The following is an 18,806-nucleotide window of genomic DNA, read 5'->3' as shown; positions in this document are numbered from 1 at the left end:
TTATCTTTAATGTGTGTGGTACTGACAAACTAGGGCCTAAATCAGCCATTGCTAAATACCAGTGGAGAGCTCAACTTTACTCTGGTTTCTGGGTCCTTGTTGTGTACAGGGTGTGTAGATAAAACATGCTTCGATGAGTTTAGTGTACATGTAGTATTGACAAGGTAGGACTGACTTACTGATACACAATACCAATGAAGTGAACAAAATAACTTGAACAAAGCCCCTGCTTCGGTCGATGGGTTTGTATGGTTCCGTACAGGATGTGTAGATAAAACATCCATTGTTGACAGTTTACCTTTGCAAAGTAGGGACAAATCCCCTGTAGCTTAAAACCCTAGAAAAGTGAGCAAAAGATCTGAAACAATGACCCTGCCCTGGCAGATGGGTCTCTATTGTTGTCTGGTATAAAGGTCAGACACAATTCTTTGATTGACCTATGTATTACTTCCTGTTGTGAATCATGCCCTCTGAATGTATTGTCCCTTTCAGAGCTCAAAGCAATGGCAGATGACCTAGTCACAACATGGAAAGGAGTTATCCGGACTTCAAATACTACTGGTAAGTTGATACACCCTGACCTGGAATGCCAATGATTGTATCAGAAAAATTTGTGACTCTATCATGAGCATGATGTAGGTATTAACAGTAAAGTGACTGCAGTGCTCCAATTTATACTGTATAGTATTAACCTGTGCAAGTGAGAAAGCACCATTGACTTTAGCCAAAGAAATCTGAAACATGTGAATAGAAAAAGAAGCAGGAAATGGTGGACAAGAGATAAAACAGAAACCAGTGTACCTAGTTATGAGAAGAAGAAAATTGATTGATGACTACAAATTTTGCTCTCTCTTTCGCTCTCATATATCTCTATTGTAGAATATATGAAATCATGTTGCTTCAGTTAGGCTTCCAAGAAATGAAATATCTATATCTGTACATTACCAGCTTATTATGCAAAACTGAGTCTAAGGGATCACTTCCTGTTTTCAGAGAAGCAAAACTGTTCTACTTTCATTATTGTTCTTATTTTGCATTCGTTTGAAAATTACTTTTGTTGAAATTCTGAATTAAATAATGATATAACTATTAATTGTTTTTTAAGAATTGAGAAAATCGCAACCATAATTTGGTTTAATTCACTATGAATCTTATTGTATAATCTTAATTACTTATGTTGCATCATACAAGCTTCATCAACTGCTTATAAAATGTTTACACTTTCTTCCCGCTATCCTTTGCATTTACAGACAGTGCCAAGGAGAAGTCACCGAGTGTGAAGAAGAAGCTGAAACCAAAGAAAGTGGAAAAATCCCTCAGCAACGACCGAGATGCGGACGACGAGAGCGAGGAACCGGTCGCCAAGAAGTCGCGGCTTGGCTCCGGGGACGGTGAGCCCATGGACACCGACGACGCGAGTAAGCCTTCCAGGGCGAGGCATCCGAGCGATTCAAGAACGACAAGAGCAGGAGCGTCGAAGACTGCTTCCAGGAAGAACTCCAGCGAGGAGCCCGTTAAGAAGGAAGAGGGGAAGAAGGAGGATGGGGTTAAGAAGAAGAGGGCAGCCATCATGAGACCGGCACATACGAAAATGCGATCGACAGGTACGTACTGAACATCTAACTGGAGATGACCGTTTCGTATTACCTTCTCATGGCTACCTGTAGATGAAATAATAATGATAATGATTTACATTTTTATAGCACCATCTATCTAGAAATAATCTGTTCTAAGGCGCATTATTATTTTCCCAGCTTTAGATGTGTGTTATTGATCAAGTTAACACATGTTTTAAAGGATGCCCTTAAACTAAGACTTTTATTGTTAACTCGTTGGCTCTACCTATTAGGAATCATGTAATTTATGTCTATTGTCATGTAATTATGTTGTTTGTTGATATAAATTGTAAATGAATATTTTTTCCTTTAAACTTCTACAGCCACTAAACTCTAGCAAGATTTAAATGTTAAATTATACTACAGTATCATTCGTATTATTGATCATTTACCAAACTTTAGACCAGCTATGATACGTAAGACACTGATTATTTGTGTATCTGTGCACTAGGTTGTACACTACGGTGAAGTGCAATCTGTACCGTACATAGCACCAGGGGGCCGTTTCATAAAGCTGTTTGTAACATTAGAGTGACTTTAGGAAAGACTGGTGATCCTTGTGGAAAATAATATTCACCATTAAATGTTCATTGGTGATTATTTCTCGCGTAAGAAAGGTTCACCAGTCGTTCTTAACTTACAATCAGTTTCATGCCCATCAGACATTATTGATAATTTTCACCTTTTGTATTTCCATTGATAGGATTGGAGAAGCAATCTGACCTACCTCTCCCGAAGTTCAAGAAGAAGACACCTGCTCCTGTCCCCCCTCCCAAGGTGGAGAAACCTATTCCAACCATAACAATAAAAAAGGATGGGTAAGTCCCAGCTTCACCACCATTATACAATATAATTATTTATCATTCTGTTTGTTTTGTTGTAATGATTTTGCATTGCCTCTCTGACCCCTGACCTTCGTTGCACCATTTTACTAAAACCTAGTTTTAGAAGCACACTTTTCTTCACTTGATTTATGAATTGGCAGTTTACATGTTTGTACATGTACGTGTTCCCCTGTTACATGGATACACTTCCGTGTTGTACTTCTGATTTATGTCCTGATGTATCTGTTTGGCCCTTTTTTTTAATACTTATTTTAATGCTTTATGTAATCTCCTTAATATGCCTCCAATTTTTATTGCATTTTAAAAATTTTAGTTATGATTTAATGTTTGTTTCTTTGTTTTGTTCTATTTTCATTATGTTTTTGACATTTTTGTAAGAGTATGTGGCGAGAACTCTCTCCATCCATTTTATATACAGTATCCGTAAAGACTCTTGTTGAACCTTGAAGAAGTACACTCCCAAAAGCATACACACTGTCCATGAGAGGGTTGTGCTGTGTCAGGTGCTGCCAGTGCTTCGGGTGATGTCGTGATCCTGTGGTGGTATTCTTGATGCACTATATACGGTGTGCTAGGTGCAGTGTGCGGATGTTGTGTGTGTGTCCCTCTTACAGCATATTAAGGGGAGGGGGAGGCAACATTTGTTGAATGATAGACAATGTTGCTCCTGAAAGGTTGAAGTTACAGCAGCGTTTGCATTTGGGAGAGTATTCCAAATAATGAAATCATTTGTTCCTTTTGACATTTTCATTGGCAGCCCGATCTTCAGCAAATCACTGTCTCCCACTGAGAAGAGGACGAGACCAGATGAACTCCCAAAACCATCAGGTCATGGTCATGGCAAGATTAAAATCATTCCTGCTAAACATAAATGTAAGTATAAAGAGATCTTGAAATTTTGTTATTTGTTGTAATTCCATGAAATAACCTTTTTGTAATGTCCGGCCCCCATTTGTCGCCATTCTTAATTTATTTCAGGAACCATGAAATGACATTTCAGAAAATCCTACATACAGGGGGACAGACATACATATGTTAATGAAATTACCCTGAATATAATGGTATACCACAAAAATAAAAAAAATGTATCACCATTCCTTCATCTAGATCTTGAATGATATTAAAATAGATTATAGCCACTTAGTCTATTCACATCTAGGGAGGCAGCGTAGCTCAGTCGGTTAGAGCGCCTGTTCCGGATAAGATCGTAGATCTCAAAAATCTGATGCTAGCGCTGTGTGTTAGCGTGCCTCACCACTGTGTTCAGTGCGGGTGTGAATGCAGTTGGAAAACACTCCGTCCATCGGAAAGGACGCAAATGTTGGTCCCTTGTATAGGAGAGTCTCAACCTATGCATGTTAAAAACCAATACACTATTCGTCAAAGAGTAGGGCGTTCACCCGGTGTATTGCACCTGCCGGTCCCCGGTACTACAATACTGCAAGAATCTTCAGGATTGAAGGAGGCAGTCAGTGTAGCTTGAAACCTTGAAACCACAATCAGTTTAATCCTTTAATCATGTTACACCATTATGACCATACTCAAGGAGTATATAAGGAGTATATTACATAAATTTGTTCTAATTGCTGAATACTAAAATCATTTTCATTCCTAAATCCGTGGTTGCCAGATCATTATTTTCACATCTTTTATGATAAATCATTAGGTAGATATAATGATAACATTATCTTGTTGACATAAGTTGTATTATGAAATTGTTTCTTTTATTATTGTACTCCAGTGCAAGAGAGTTCTGGCTTCCTAGATGCCCTAAACAATGCTCCAAGTGTGGTGGTCAAGAAGAAGATCCCCAAGAAAGTCGCAAGAACCAACTCCACCACTGGCCCCACCAAGGTCAAGAGCCCTACACCTCCAGAGGTAAGATCATGGAAGCATTTCATTCAAGAAATGGTAGTGAAAAATCAATAACAACCGTTACAAGCTACAAGAATCCATGCCTGTGATTGGCTCAGAGCAAAATTTTCAGTGAAAAATGACAACTGTCAATGCTCATAGCAATTTTGTCAGTGAAAATCATGAGAAGATGCTGTATGAGACATCCACAGGGGAGCATTTCACAAAACAAATCATCTGGGCCCCGTTTCAAAAAAAGTTGATATGATAGCAAATCTTGCTGGAATGTCAACTAACATGACAACAGTGAAAATTGTACTTCTTTTTGGCTCTACCAATTAAAGTCATTCCAGCGAGAAAGAGTTGGTATCATGACAACTTTTATGAAATGGGGCCATGATTTTCACTGACGTTATAAGCTACTGAAATCTTTGCATCTGATTGGCTCAGCGCAAAGTTGTCTGAAATCTCAGACAATAGTCTTTATGAAACATTTCTCAGAGTGATACCACCAATATTCAACCTTGTTAGCTTTCATTTGTAAAGCGTTTCATGATATGATTTTGCATGACATTTTCTGATATCCAAGCTTTTAATTTGTAAGATTATCATTCAAATGTCTTTTTTATTTAAGTTTAAGCAGTACCATGAGTTTGTGCTAGATATCCAAGAATTGAATGTACAAATTTTCAACAACAACAAAAAGTATTCCACTGACGTTATTTTGTAAGATTTGAATGTGAGATGATATTTTAGTATAATTTGTATTATTGGCCCTTTGCCAAATCCTATGGTGGCTTTTAATATGAAAGTTCAAATGCAATTTACTAGAATGGTACCACTAATTGTTGTTTTGTTTTTATTCTTATGTTGCTCTCTCAGGAGATTAAAGTGGAACCACCGAAATGTAAGTAAAATCAAATCTGTCATACAATTTGTAGATAAGTATTCTTGATACAAACTGTATTTTGAATTTGTTGACTCATTGATATTTGGTTGTATGATGGCAATGAAATTTATATTGGAATCATTATGAAAATTTCAAACATTTCAGATGCTGCTTTATTGCCCAATAACTGCAGATTTCAAAAGCTGATATTTTCTTTGTGTTTGACATTTTTTGTCTCTTGTGTGATGCTGTCATTGTGATTCTATATTCTGTAAAGGGGGGGGGGATGCTCCCATGCCGCCCCCCCCCCCCCCTTGGTGCTGTTAAGGGTTAAGTCTTTTTTGTTTAGTGAGTGAGTGACTCTTGATTGAGTTTTTAGCATTTTCCCCTTTTTTTTTAATCATGTAAAATTGCATTTTTTTACAATCTAACCCTCTGAAAGCGATAAATTAATTTCCAATACTTCATGCCACTTCATACCACATTGTATGAAAGTGTCTCCCTTTCTGAATGATCAGGTTTGACAACCCAACCATACAGGGTTTTTTTCTGAGATCAAACTGTTTTAATAAACATAAAATAAGTCTCACTCCATCCTTTCGTATTTCAGTTTCTTTCTACTCGTCCAACCAACCGGTCGAAGATGAGAAGAAGGCGGAAGATGATGCGGAGAAGAAGGCGGAGACAGTTACCAAGGAAACCAGCAAAGAGGAAGGCGACATAGGGGATGATTGGAACGAGGAGAGACCCATTACCATCGGAAAGAGCAATCTCAAGTTTGGTCCGTCGAAGAGCAAGAAGAAAGTAAGATGGAAGGAGGAGACTGATCTAGTTGATGTTTATTATTTTGAGCTTGATGAGACAGAGAGAGGTGAGTATTTGTAACTTTGTTCATGTATCTTTGTCTGTTTGTATCACCATTGTGCATGGTATTTTGATTATGGCTGCTTGGGACCTCTGGAACCTATTACACAAACTTTGAAAAGGGATATAGTTTAAATGCGATTGTAACTGTTTTGGTACATATTGTCCAACTTTGCCAAACAATTTTTTTTTTCTTAAATAATGTTTGATGATTAAGTTAAGTATTATTGTCGCCTTGTAATCCGCAAATCCAGATTTGCATCCCAAGTCAAAGTGCCGGTGCTATTTGCTTTTACCTCATTACCAGGTTTCGCTGAGAGGGCACTAAACAATGGGTACTCTGTTTACTAATGACAAGCATTCAAACTTTGATATTTATCTAGTAAATCACTGATTCGCGTTGACCCGTTTGTCATTCCCTTCCAACCCAGTCAATGTAAACAAGATCAAAGACTTCCAAGACGCTATGCAGATCGAGAAGATGATGGAGAAACAGGCCATTAAGAATGCCATTAAGATGGGCGGTCAGACGCCGACGGATGAGGAGGAAAAACAAAATGGCAACACGACTCAGGAATACTGCACCGTAAGCATTATACAAATGTTCAATTCTTTTGACATTTACTACCCCTATCTTTCAAATTTCATCAAAATAATTTGTTAAAGGTAAAAGACAGTATTTCATGAGAAAGTCTTTTAAATCAAGGTTAATTGTCAAGATATGTTACCATACATCTAGATCTGGTACATTAATGTAAACTTATCTTTTGTAAAATCATGAAATCTCCGTTCAAAATCGATAATTCTGATGATCACTAACACAGAAAAGCATATATGGGACAGTGTATTAATATTGCTTCGAAAAATACCTGACATTTGACAAAATTCAGTGCTTACTTTGCTAATTTCTAAGCAATTACGCATTTTCTTCCAGAGCTATTTGGCACATATTTTTTATTTATACATACAAACACTTTGGTGGTAATTTCATTGGATTATGTTTGAACTCATTTTGAGATCGTTACCACAACTGGTATTTATTCTTAAAATCATAGATTATATCTTATCTCTTCTAAGAACATAAATGTATTAAAAATGTTGGTAAGTAGCACACTTTGCAAGAATGTCTGATTTGAGTAAAAATTGTTTTATTTTTAGATTTATTGAGTATTCAAATTAATCCATGTGAGACTTTTTCCCCTTGATATGGCAATAGTAAGAAATTCTCAAGATATATGTATAATTTCAGACAATGAGAAGAAATTAGGACAAAATTAAAAACAAAATAATTTCAAGCATTAGTTGAAATATTGTATTATATCATATTGTAATCGTTGGAAACGGAGATAAACAAAATGAAATAAATTTTGCTCACAGTAATTTACCTTTTTTTTTTCCTTCATCTTTTTCTCCCTGTAACTGTGTTTCATCTGTTTTTGTCCCCATCTTATCTCCGCCTCCATCTCTATCCCTCCATTAAATAGTGGAGACGTCCAACCAAGATGGATATTCCAGGCACGGTGGTGTCCTATGGCACGAATAGTCAGGAGAAGACTGTCCAGGCCAAGAGAGAACAGACGGTCCTTAGAGAGATCTTCTTTGATCAGATGAACCTACCAATGACTCCTAAGGAACCGGACCCTGAAGCCAAGAGGGCTTTTGAAGAAACCCGCATCATACCTCTTGAAGATGTAAGTGAAACTGGTTGCGTGGTATGCTGATAGTCCGTGTTGAACCCATTGGTAGAATTTTCATGTTCATGTTTCCTATTCATTTCATGGATATATTTGTCACTCTGAATCTCTGAAGCTTACAAAAACAAGAGTATAGTGATAGTTAACATTGGTATGTTACCTTTCTATTGGATATTTTTGTTTTATACTGGGGTTTGGGGGGGGGGGGTTTAATCCAACAAGCTTTCAATTGCATTGAACCATTTCTCCCATTTACTTTTGTCCTTCTCAGGAGGCAAGTGGGGATGTTCCTGCTCAAGAACCCATCTTTCCCCAAGAACCGTTCATGCCCCATGGTCCCGGCGCTCCCGGTGGGATGGGGCATGGCATGGGGGGACCTGGGCTACTAGGGCCCTCGCCAGGGGCACCACACCATATGCCACTCCAAGGCGGGCACCCAGGGGGACACCCAGGGGGGTCCCCTCGAGGTCCCATGCAACAGCAGCAAAGACCACCAGGCCAAGGGAACACCCCGCCCTCACCAAACACCACTATCAAGAATGTCCAGAATCTATTGGCAACCTTATCTGTGAGTACTTCCTACAGAATATTTGTGAAAGAAAGTTCCCGATCAGATCTCATGAGGATTGTTTTGAATTATTCCCAAAGTACAGAATTCTAGGGACATCGTGATTATTATCTAGATGTACCCATTGTCCCCTTTCGCATTTTTCTTAAAGTCATTTTCAAGATCAGGGCCATGTCTCAACAAACATCATTCCCATCCAGTATTAAACACCATAATTCACCATCTAGAAGGCATATGCATCATATATATTTAGCCTCTTTATTTTCTTCATCTTTCCTTGCTTTGTACATTTTTCCATATCCTCAAAACTTTACAGATTAACATTCAGACACTTCTTTGACACCTTATGTTGGTAGTGTCGTTGAATCTTGATCAATCGTTCATTCTGTCAGTCCATATCCTCAAATATCTCAAACTTTTTAATGAATAGAAGGAAGATAAGTGTATCCTAAGACCTGAAGACCCAAGTGCAATATCAAGATGATTAACATAGCTAATGATTTTTTTTTCTATTATGCTTGCAGGAGGGTGGACCTGACAGCACCGGAAGCGATCTCCTGAAGAAAGAAAACCTTGACAAACTGAAAGAAATGCTGGAACCTTTCAAAAACCAGAATCCAGGTGGTAAGAACTCATTCCACTTCTTCACTCATTTAGCCTGGTTTAGGCATTCTTTGGAGATATCGGGCATTTGTAACAGGCATTATCACCTTCTAAGAAGTAGGGTATCAGGGTAGCAGTATTACTAGACCTATTATTTTATGCTTTACAAGTAGAATAAACTCAACATTTCTTCCTGTGAGAATAGCTTCTGTATTTGTTTTAATCCAGCATTTGTTAATTCCAGTCTCAATTTTTGTCTCACCTGCATGAATTTCCATCATAACTTTGAAAGCTTATGGATCTAGTTCATGAATGTGGACATATGGTTAATCAAGTAGAACTGATTGTTTTGCACAAGTCTTAGGTCACATGATCAAGATCACATGTCATTTAGGGTCAATGAACATAGTATTCTATTATTATATGAATGGTGCTTTTGTAAATAATTTATTATATATCATCAGCACTGCTGGTATATTGAATCACATAATGCAGGCGAGACTGCCAGATGTGTTCCACTTATTTAGAATTAGTGATCATGTTTTATGGTTCATTTGCACACAAAAAAAGCAACAAAGTTCTTTTGTAGGAAAATGGTCAAGTTTTTTTTTGTGAGTGATTTTTCACAGCAGCGAATTGAACATATTTAACATTGACATTTCACCTTTGACCTTTACTTCCTCCAGATAACCAACAGCATGAAGGAGGTAACGCACCCCCATTCCACCCTGGCCAAGGTCCAGGACATGGTCCAGGTGGACCAGGTAACTTTGGTCCAGGTGGACCAGGAGACTTTGGACCTCATAACGACCACGGAGGACCATTTCCTCCTATGGGTCCCGGTCCAGGCCCAATGGGTGGAGGACCACCCTTTGATGGTAAGGCATCAAGTTTGTGTATTGTTTTGGGGGGCTTTTTTAGAAATCTAGAGGGGTTACACTAAAAAGTCCATGCATGTTGGCTTCTTTAGGTACCTAAACAAATTCAAATTCTTGAATGGTGAGAAATTTTCATGAACGGCTGATCATGGCATTTGTGAAGGATCGCACAGCAGTGGGAACGAGTTGTAAAAGATTATACAAAACACTACGCTGACTTATGTTAGGGACCTTGTATTTTAATTCCCCCCCTCAAATGCAGTACAATACATATGCCCAGTTTGTAAAATTTTATGCATGTTCTATTGAATGCGAAGAACGAATTAGCAACATTAGGAGAGTTTTTTGTGAACCTTGTTCTAGAAAAAAAAACTTAATTAAATCATGAAAATGAATCTGTGAATTTACAATTTCAAAAAAATGTATGCAAAATATGTGGCATATTCGATACAACTTGTCTCTTATACAAGAATCTTAAAGGGATCGTTTAACTTTGTGAGCAGCTGATTAAAAAAATTCTCAAACTGAGTTGAAACGTGCGTATGAGTGCCTGTATTTGTCCTCAAAAACCCTGAAACAGACCACAATATAGGATGACAAACTCTAATTTAGATACAAGTAGCAATTAGCCTGATTTTGAGAACCGTCTAGTAGACGGGTTCAGCTTATGACCAGTTTTCTCCAATTCAAAAAGTCAGTTGGCTATTTTGACTGCCTTCTGTTGTGTGTATCTCCTATACACACGCCATTAGCTGCACTGTACATTCAGTGTATACCTTGTACACACTGTATGTAGGTCATGCTGTGTTCATCTAGAATTAATGTGTTGTGGTGCACAGATTCCCTGTATACACATAGTCATTGAAACCAACTCCCAATTATTTTCAAACTTTGGTTTACATCTCCAAGGTTTTTAAATTGATCCTGTAAATATAATACTTTGAAACTTTTGGGATGGTATTTTTACACTATAAGCCTAATGTTTAGCCCATTTTCAGGAACCAAAAGGAGAATTTTTAAATCAGAACAAAGTGAAATGATCACTTTAAGAAGTGAAGAAGGCAGATTGAGAAGAATACATTTCCTAGCCACCCATTGAATTGCCTTTAATAGATAAAAGTTTACTCTAACATTTTTGTCTCACCTGCATAGCAGAGTGAGACTATAGGCGCCGCTTTTCCGACGGCGACGGCGGCGGCGACGGCGGCGTCAACACCAAATCTTAACCTGAGGTTAAGTTTTTGAAATGACAGCATAACTTAGAAAGTATATGGACCTAGTTCATGAAACTTGGCCATAAGGTTAATCAAGTATTACTGAACATCCTGCCTGAGTTTCATGTCACATGACCAAGGTCAAAGGTCATTTAGGGTCAATGAACTTAGACCATGTTGGGGGAATCAACATCAAAATCTTAACCTAAGGTTAAGTTTTTGAAATGTCATCATAACTTAGAAAATATATGGACCTAGTTCATGAAACTTATACATAAGGTTAATCAAGTATCACTGAACATCCTGCATGAGTTTCACATCACATGACCAAGGTCAAAGGTCATTTAGGGTCAATGAACTTTGGCCGAATTGGGGGTATCTGTTGAATTACCATCATAACTTTGAAAGTTTATGGATCTGATTCATGAAACTTGGACATAATAGTAATCAAGTATTACTGAACATCCTGTGCAAGTTTCAGGTCACATGATCAAGGTCAAAGGTCATTTAGGGTCAATGAACTTTGGCCAAATTGGGGTATTTGTTGAATTACAGCCATAAATTTGAAAGTGTGTTGGTCTAGTTCATAAAACTTGGACATAATAGTAATCAAGTATCACTGAACATCCTGTGCGAGTTTCAGGTCACATGATCAAGGTCAAAGGTCATGTAAGGTCAAAGAACTTTGGCCACGTTGGGGGTATTTGTTGAATTGCCATCATATCTCTATAAGTGTATTGGTCTAGTTCATAAAACGTGGAAATAAGAGTAACCAAGTATCACTGAACATCTTGTGCGAGTTATAGTAGTTTTCAAAATCAGCACTGCTGCTATATTGAATCGCGTGATGCAGGTGAGACGGCCAGAGGCATTCCACTTGTTAATAAATGTGAGCTGTATGGACTTTCCCTTTATTGTATCATACCTTCCGGCAAATTTGGCATTTAAGGATAATAACAAATTCTTCTTTTCTTTTTTTTTTATAACAGGACCTGGGATGGGACCCGGTGGGCAGTTCCATCCCCATTTTGGACCTGGGCCTGGCCCTAACTTTCCAGGGCCTCGAGGGAGGGGCATGAGACCCCGTGGTAGGGGTGGCTTCCCTGATCGAGGTCGTGGCGGACCCCATGATCGAGGGCGTGGCGGACCCCCTGATAGAGGGATGGGCCCCAGGGGGCCATGGAGAGGAGGAAGGGGTGGCAATAAAAATTCTGGTGGTAAGTGATGTTTGTGGGTTGTAGCCACTTGGTCTAATACCAGTTGGTCTAATGTTTATGGCTTAATCTATTTGGTCTACTCTGTTTGTGAAGATTGCATTACTTCTTGATTCCTTATTAACAGACATAATCAAAAATGAAAAATAAATAAGGATTCGTCCATCGCAAATAGTCTATTTTGCTGTTTTATCCTGTTGGTACCAATACTGTCTTCTAATTTTCATCCTTTTTATATGATCAGATAGTATAAGTGGTATTAGGTAGTGTAAGTTATAGACCAAGTGGGTATTGCATGAAACAGGCAAATCCTGAACCAGAAATTAGACAGATTCATTTATGAATGAACAGAATAAAATTCTGTTAGATGAGACCAAATGGGAATCCGGCAAAGTGAGATTAAATTGACAATGCAATACATGTGAAGATTTACCATTATTAGAATCATATCAATATACAATCAAGGAATAAAATTCACAATTCGCTAGTTTCTGTATTTGTAAAAGATCAATACTTACAATAGATGTATTGTCAAAATAAATACAACATACAATTACTTTTTAACATTGATATAGATGCATGTGAATGACTAAGCTGTAGAGTTCGCATGAGGTGGTGTAACAGATTATGATAATTATTATTTTTCTGCTGACACACAAATATTGTCATATCTGCCAACAGTCCAACGATAAAGTGAATTGCATTGTCTTTTCTTCTTAATGTTCCATGTAATGTCTCTGAAATTGGAATTTTATTTTGTCCACATTTCTTGTCTCACACTGCAAGTATGTGATTTCAAAATAATTTCAAAATTCTGTAATACTATTAAAGGGATGCTCCAGGCTGAAGATATTTATATCGATAAATAGAGTAAAATTCAAAGAGCAAAATGCTGAAAATTTGATCAAAATCGGATAATGAAGTTATTGAATTTTAAAGATTTGCATTATTCTGGTGAAACAGTTCTAGGCATATCCTCATGAATATTTATTAGGTGGGCTGATGATATCATGTCCACATTTGTTCTTTTGTATTTTATTATATGAAATTAGGTCTATTCAAAAATTTTCTACCAAAAACTAAAACAATTGGATTGGCAACTGATTAAGTGCATTAGTTATTTCTTGCTGCAACTTATTTTATCATAATGGAGACACATCATTTACACATTTATGAAAAAATGAAACAATTATGATTTCATGTAATAACATAAGAAAAAGGAAAGTTATTTGTTATCCGAGTTTGATGAAATTTTCAGCATTTTGCTCTGTGAATTTTACTCTATTTATTTAGATATGGATATCTTCAGCCCAGAGCATCCCTTTAACCCATATACTCACAGCAATAGTTTAATTTCGACCTCACTTTTATGGAGTGCCAGTTGTCAACTCATTCACGATGTGAAAATTTATTTGATTTTTTTGGCTAAAGGTGTCCAAAAATTGTGTCGTGAAATGAGAAAAATATGAGTATAAAATTCAGTTCTATTAAATCATTTGGTGAATTATCTTTGCCATGAATGCAGAAGAATTAAAATGAAACCTAGCATTCCATAGAAGTAAAATCTGGCATTCCATAGAAGTGTGAGAACTGACATTTCGGTTTAGTCTAGGGTTAAACTTTGATTTAATTATGAAAATACCTCCCAATGTCTTTATTTGTATCTTTGTTTGTAGGTCGGCAAGTGTGTTATCACTTTCAGTCTGAAAGGGGTTGTATGAGAGGAAACGAATGCTTCTTTCTACATCCCGGTAGCAACAAACCACCGTCATGACGACGCTACTCCTGAAACCCCGCCTCGGCGTCTTGATCCGTCCGTCACGAAATTGATAGGGGGAGGGGTAAAGGGCATGCAACCAGAGGATGACTGGAGGAGAGATCTCAGATCATGCTATGAAGGAGCTTTAGAGACAAGAGTTTATAAACATCCAGAGATTTTGATCATGGCCTTAAGACAAACAAAAAACAATGTTAACAGTTGCTGCCTTTTCCGAGAACTGTTTTAAACAGGCGTGAATGGAGGAAACGGAAGAAGAAAGGAGACTTGCCAGTAGAACGACTCCATTGCCAGTCAATTCTTTAGGCTCTAGGGAATAGAACGGATTTGTTGTACCCTGATTGCGGATGATCTCCATTGTAAGGAGAATCATTGCTAATATGTATGTTCTTGTTGGTATACTGACTTGAAATTTGACATATCACCGCAAGTATCATTTTCCATCTCACCGAGAAAGTGCTCTCTTCATTCAAAAGCTTCATCCTTGGAATCTGTCCTCGAAGGTGGAAGAAGTCTACGTCCGGTTTGATTCTTTGGCCGCATACAGAGTTATCATGGAAAATGTATTCAGCGAGCAAACGATAGGAGCTTCTCAAGTATTGTCTTCACACTTACCTGGCGAATTATGTCTTCAGAGAACTTGGAAACTTCTTCCCAACAAATTTCAAAAGAACTTTTTTTTAAATGTGGTATCATACAACTCTTATTCAGTTGCATTAATTTTTAAGACCAAAAATAAAAACTATGGCTGTGTTGAAGAAAACTCCAAGAAAGTTTATATTTTCCAAAAACAAATCAGCTTCCATAAAAAAAACAGTCATAGACAGAGTAAATAATGGAGTTGACACCAGAGGATTGAGTCACACGATGAAGGACAAGCTTCCATGAACTGTGTACATTTCACTCTTGACGACTGTGATATTATAGACCAGTGTTTAATTCATCTCTGAAAAATTAACAAGTTATATAAGATGCATCTGGGTCCCGTAACACAAAGGTTAGGGATTAATCGTACGCTTGATTTTCATGATTGATTGTACATCGCAGTCAATGCAATCAATCGTAGAAAAAAAATTCTACGGTCATTGCTAAGCTTTGTGTTACGGGCCCCTGGTGTGACATAGTTCTTCTCCTAGTCCTCGTTCCAACCGTTGTACTTGATAAAAGTGTGCACAATTATTTCAAAAAAGATAAGAGCACACCTGTATACAAACAGGTATTACCAATGTAGAAATGAAAGATTAAAGAAAGGGTATAACCCAGTATCGTGCTGGATGTAATTATTGATTTTATCAAGAATTATTGTACTCCAAGTGCACAGATATTATTAGTCTAGTTTAAGCTCCAGCTCCAGCCAAATTCTCTTTCCGAAAAGGAAATATTCAGTGATATATATCTACTCCCATAAAAGATCCTTTTCCTAGAAATGGTTTCCTTATCTCTGCACATGCATACATTTTCATGTAAATGTCAATGGTGCTAACTCCTCTGTCATGATGTCCTCAATTTACATGTAGCTCTATAAAGATGATTGCAATTATCTGCCAAATAACGATGTTGAAATCAATAACCTTCATATTATTGAACTAGTTTGAGAAGCAGTTAGATAAAACAAAAATATGAAAAGAAGATGGGTGGTATTTTCTTGCATGGCTGATACTTCTTTTCACTTAATTGATATCAATGAAAATAGAAAGGACTTGCCCTTATCTCATTCATGAATAATGTATTTTTTACAAAGCTGTAAAATCTTACAGATTTTCCTGAATAATTTTTCTAAATGTGCTTGCTTAATTTTGTGAAAAACGAGTCCATCATTAATTTGACAATTCATTACCCTGATTTAGGTTGCATTATTGAATTTCATGATTTTTCATAAATTGATTGATTTGTGGTGCTATGCCAGGCAGGCACATTTCAATGTTTGCCAATTTGAGGAATATAACAATGAGACAAATCCTTGATATATGTTGTGATGTTTTGAAAACAAAAAATGTATGCTTATAGAGAGAGGATTATATTTTTATACAATCAATCATGAATTGTTTTTTGGCTTTATTTCGTCTTAATGTGCTGCCGAAGGTTGGAGTATCTTTATCCTAGTCTGCAGGCACAGACCCTAATTGTAATATTAATTAATTTGCAGGTCCTAGAGAGTAGCCTGTTGCAAGTTAAAAGTTGTATATTTAAGGCACTACAGAACATTCATCTAAGTTAGTTTACCACTTTGAAAACTAGATATTTAATTAGATAGACACAAAAAGGGTTTGTGCCTGCAAATTAACTCAACTCTGCATCTCATATTTGGAGACTGGTAATTAGACTATTCTATTCTTCATTAAGGTAAGGTAAGAAAATATGCCTACACATGTGAATAATGCCCTCAGAGCATTCTCATGACAGAAATGAAATTAAAAAGATTTGAATTTAACTGACAAACGCATGATTTCCAACAATATTTAATGAATAAAAAGGGGGGTAATTCTGATTGGGACTTACATATCTTTTTGTCTTTTCAACCTGCCCAGTTTAATAAGAAACAAGCATGGAAAGACAAGTCATAATGTTATACCAAAATATAATTAACAAAAGTAAAATGCATACAAGGAACACATTCAAGTATTAGAGGGACAAAAGTATCTTGTATAAAGATTTGGGGGGTCCATATATGAATTAAAAGAAAAGATTTACAGTGTTCTTCATGAACTGATGCACCCAATACCAAAATTTAAGTAGAAAATTACATAAATGCATTAATTTTTCTTGAAAATTGTCATTTCCATATTTCTTTTCTTCCCTTCGTTTCCTTCATTTTTCTTCTCAAGCTTTTTTTGTAGTATCCTCTCTTTTGCTTATCTTTAAACCAGTTTGTCAAACTATGCAACCTCACTTTTTGATGGGCAATTTTCCATTTTATAGAAGATACTTATTCAAAGGGGGTACAAATTTCCTTTATTTAGACAAATATAGATATGAAACAAGCAATAGAGGAATGGGGCAGAAAAAATGGCACATGAAAGAATTATACATACATATTCCCAGTCACTTCAGAAAAAACGCCACACATGGAAAAGAGGGAGAAATGGTACATATGTCTAAACTCGTATCATAAGCATGAAAAAAGTTCATTTCAAGTAATTGAATAAAATTCCTGAACCAATTTGGTATTAATTGAGACTAGCAACCGTCTATTAGATGAAAGGGTGGGGGGGGGGGTAATGACACACGATCAGGTTCGTCGCCCCCCCCCCCTTTTTTTTTCCTTCCTTTTTTTCTTTCTTTTTGTGGCTAGATTTGGGCTATTAAATTGGTCATTAATGCTGTAAATGCAAATCAAATAATGATACGATAGACCCCCGTAACCCAAACCCTATGCCACAAATTCATATCTCGTCCCCTGCCCCTTCCATTCCCGTTTCTGATCGTTCTGTCACGCATCAAATGCGCTTTTTGCGTGGGTCAAACCATTTACGATCTCTAATTCGCGCGCCAACTATTCATAAAATGCTGGATTCTTGAGCTTCCCTAATGTCTCTCCTTAACAAACATATATTTTCTGAAAGTCTGAAAATACATGACAAATGTCAAATCGGGCTGGTGATACGACAATTCCTTTTAAAGAATGTTGATGATCATGTTGATTAGAAGACCTTGCGAACAGCGAGAAATGTTACAAAATAATTTTCTTTGTGTACCTATGGATACGCAACATTCGATTCAAAGTGATTTTGAAACGTAGTGACGTGCGCTAATATTTTACATCTTAGAGTTGGCTTATAAATGAACAATTGCTATGCAGATTTATAGAATGTTTGAATCCGCCATTTGTTGATCTTTGTAAATGTCGAATCATATTTGTTCTATTTTGTGAGCTTCATGTAGCCTAAACGCCAGGCATTGACATGTATTGTAAAAATGTCACCGATATGTTACGAATTAAAGATATTGCATTATTTGTACTATATATTCTGGTTTATTTATGTTTATTTTAGTGTGTATTGTTAGAGTATAAAGCGCGATGAGAGTGAATAATGAATGAATGTGGAAAAGAACGGAAAAGAGTATAAGGACTAATGTGAATTAGACATTGAAAACGAGCGTATAATCCATTTAATTATTGTCAGCAGAGCGAGACTATATATAGGCGCCGCTTTTCCGACGGCGGCGGCGCGGCGTCGTCAACATTGAAATCTTAACCGAAGGTTAGGTTTTTGAAATGTCATCATAACTTAAAAAGTACATGTATATGAACCTAGATCATGAAACTTGGCCGTAAGTGAAATCAAGTATTACTGAACATCCTGCCAGAGTTTCAGGTCACATGACCAAGGTCAATGACCATTTTGAGGAATCAACATCGATATCTTAACCATTGTTAAGTTTTTTTAATGTCAGAATTTTGAAAGTTTATGGATCTAGTTCATGAAACTTATTGGACATAGGGTAAGGGTGTATCATTGAACATCCTGCCTGAGTTTCGGGTCACATGACTAAGGTCAAAGGTCACTTAAGGGTCAACGAACTTTGGCCATATGTTGGGGGTATTTGTTGAATTGCCATCATAACTTTGAAACTTGATGGATCTAGTTCATGAAACTTGGTCATAAGAGCAATCAATTACCACTGAACATCCTGTGCGAGTTCTAGGTCACCTGACCAAGGTCAAAGGTCATTTAGGGTCAACAAACTTAGGCGATGTTTCGGGGTACATGTATTTGTTGAATTGCCGTCATAACTTTGAAAGTTTATGGATCTGGTTCATAAAACATGAGAGTAATCAAGTATATCAT

General features: G+C 37.0%; 1 protein-coding gene across 1 annotated transcript in view; it reads left to right on the top strand.

Moving 5' to 3' along the window:
* The window catches only part of LOC129277794 (serine/threonine-protein phosphatase 1 regulatory subunit 10-like), a 38,505-nt gene extending 20,525 nt beyond the window's left edge, over positions 1–17,980 (top strand). The window contains exons 7-20 of the mRNA XM_064110253.1: positions 493–561; positions 1,251–1,604; positions 2,320–2,434; positions 3,219–3,334; positions 4,203–4,339; positions 5,198–5,222; positions 5,815–6,075; positions 6,500–6,654; positions 7,553–7,759; positions 8,034–8,330; positions 8,855–8,954; positions 9,620–9,811; positions 12,015–12,242; positions 13,916–17,980. Coding sequence (XP_063966323.1) covers positions 493–561; positions 1,251–1,604; positions 2,320–2,434; positions 3,219–3,334; positions 4,203–4,339; positions 5,198–5,222; positions 5,815–6,075; positions 6,500–6,654; positions 7,553–7,759; positions 8,034–8,330; positions 8,855–8,954; positions 9,620–9,811; positions 12,015–12,242; positions 13,916–14,013 — 2,354 coding nt within the window. The 3' untranslated portion in view covers positions 14,014–17,980. The remainder of the gene's footprint in view (positions 1–492; positions 562–1,250; positions 1,605–2,319; positions 2,435–3,218; positions 3,335–4,202; positions 4,340–5,197; positions 5,223–5,814; positions 6,076–6,499; positions 6,655–7,552; positions 7,760–8,033; positions 8,331–8,854; positions 8,955–9,619; positions 9,812–12,014; positions 12,243–13,915) is intronic.
* Positions 17,981–18,806: the final 826 nt, after the last annotated feature.

The sequence above is a fragment of the Lytechinus pictus genome, chromosome 15 (genome assembly GCF_037042905.1).
Source record: "Lytechinus pictus isolate F3 Inbred chromosome 15, Lp3.0, whole genome shotgun sequence".
NCBI lineage: Eukaryota > Metazoa > Echinodermata > Echinoidea > Temnopleuroida > Toxopneustidae > Lytechinus > Lytechinus pictus.
Note: the sequence above shows the minus strand (reverse complement) of the source record. Positions and strands in the feature narration are given on the sequence as shown.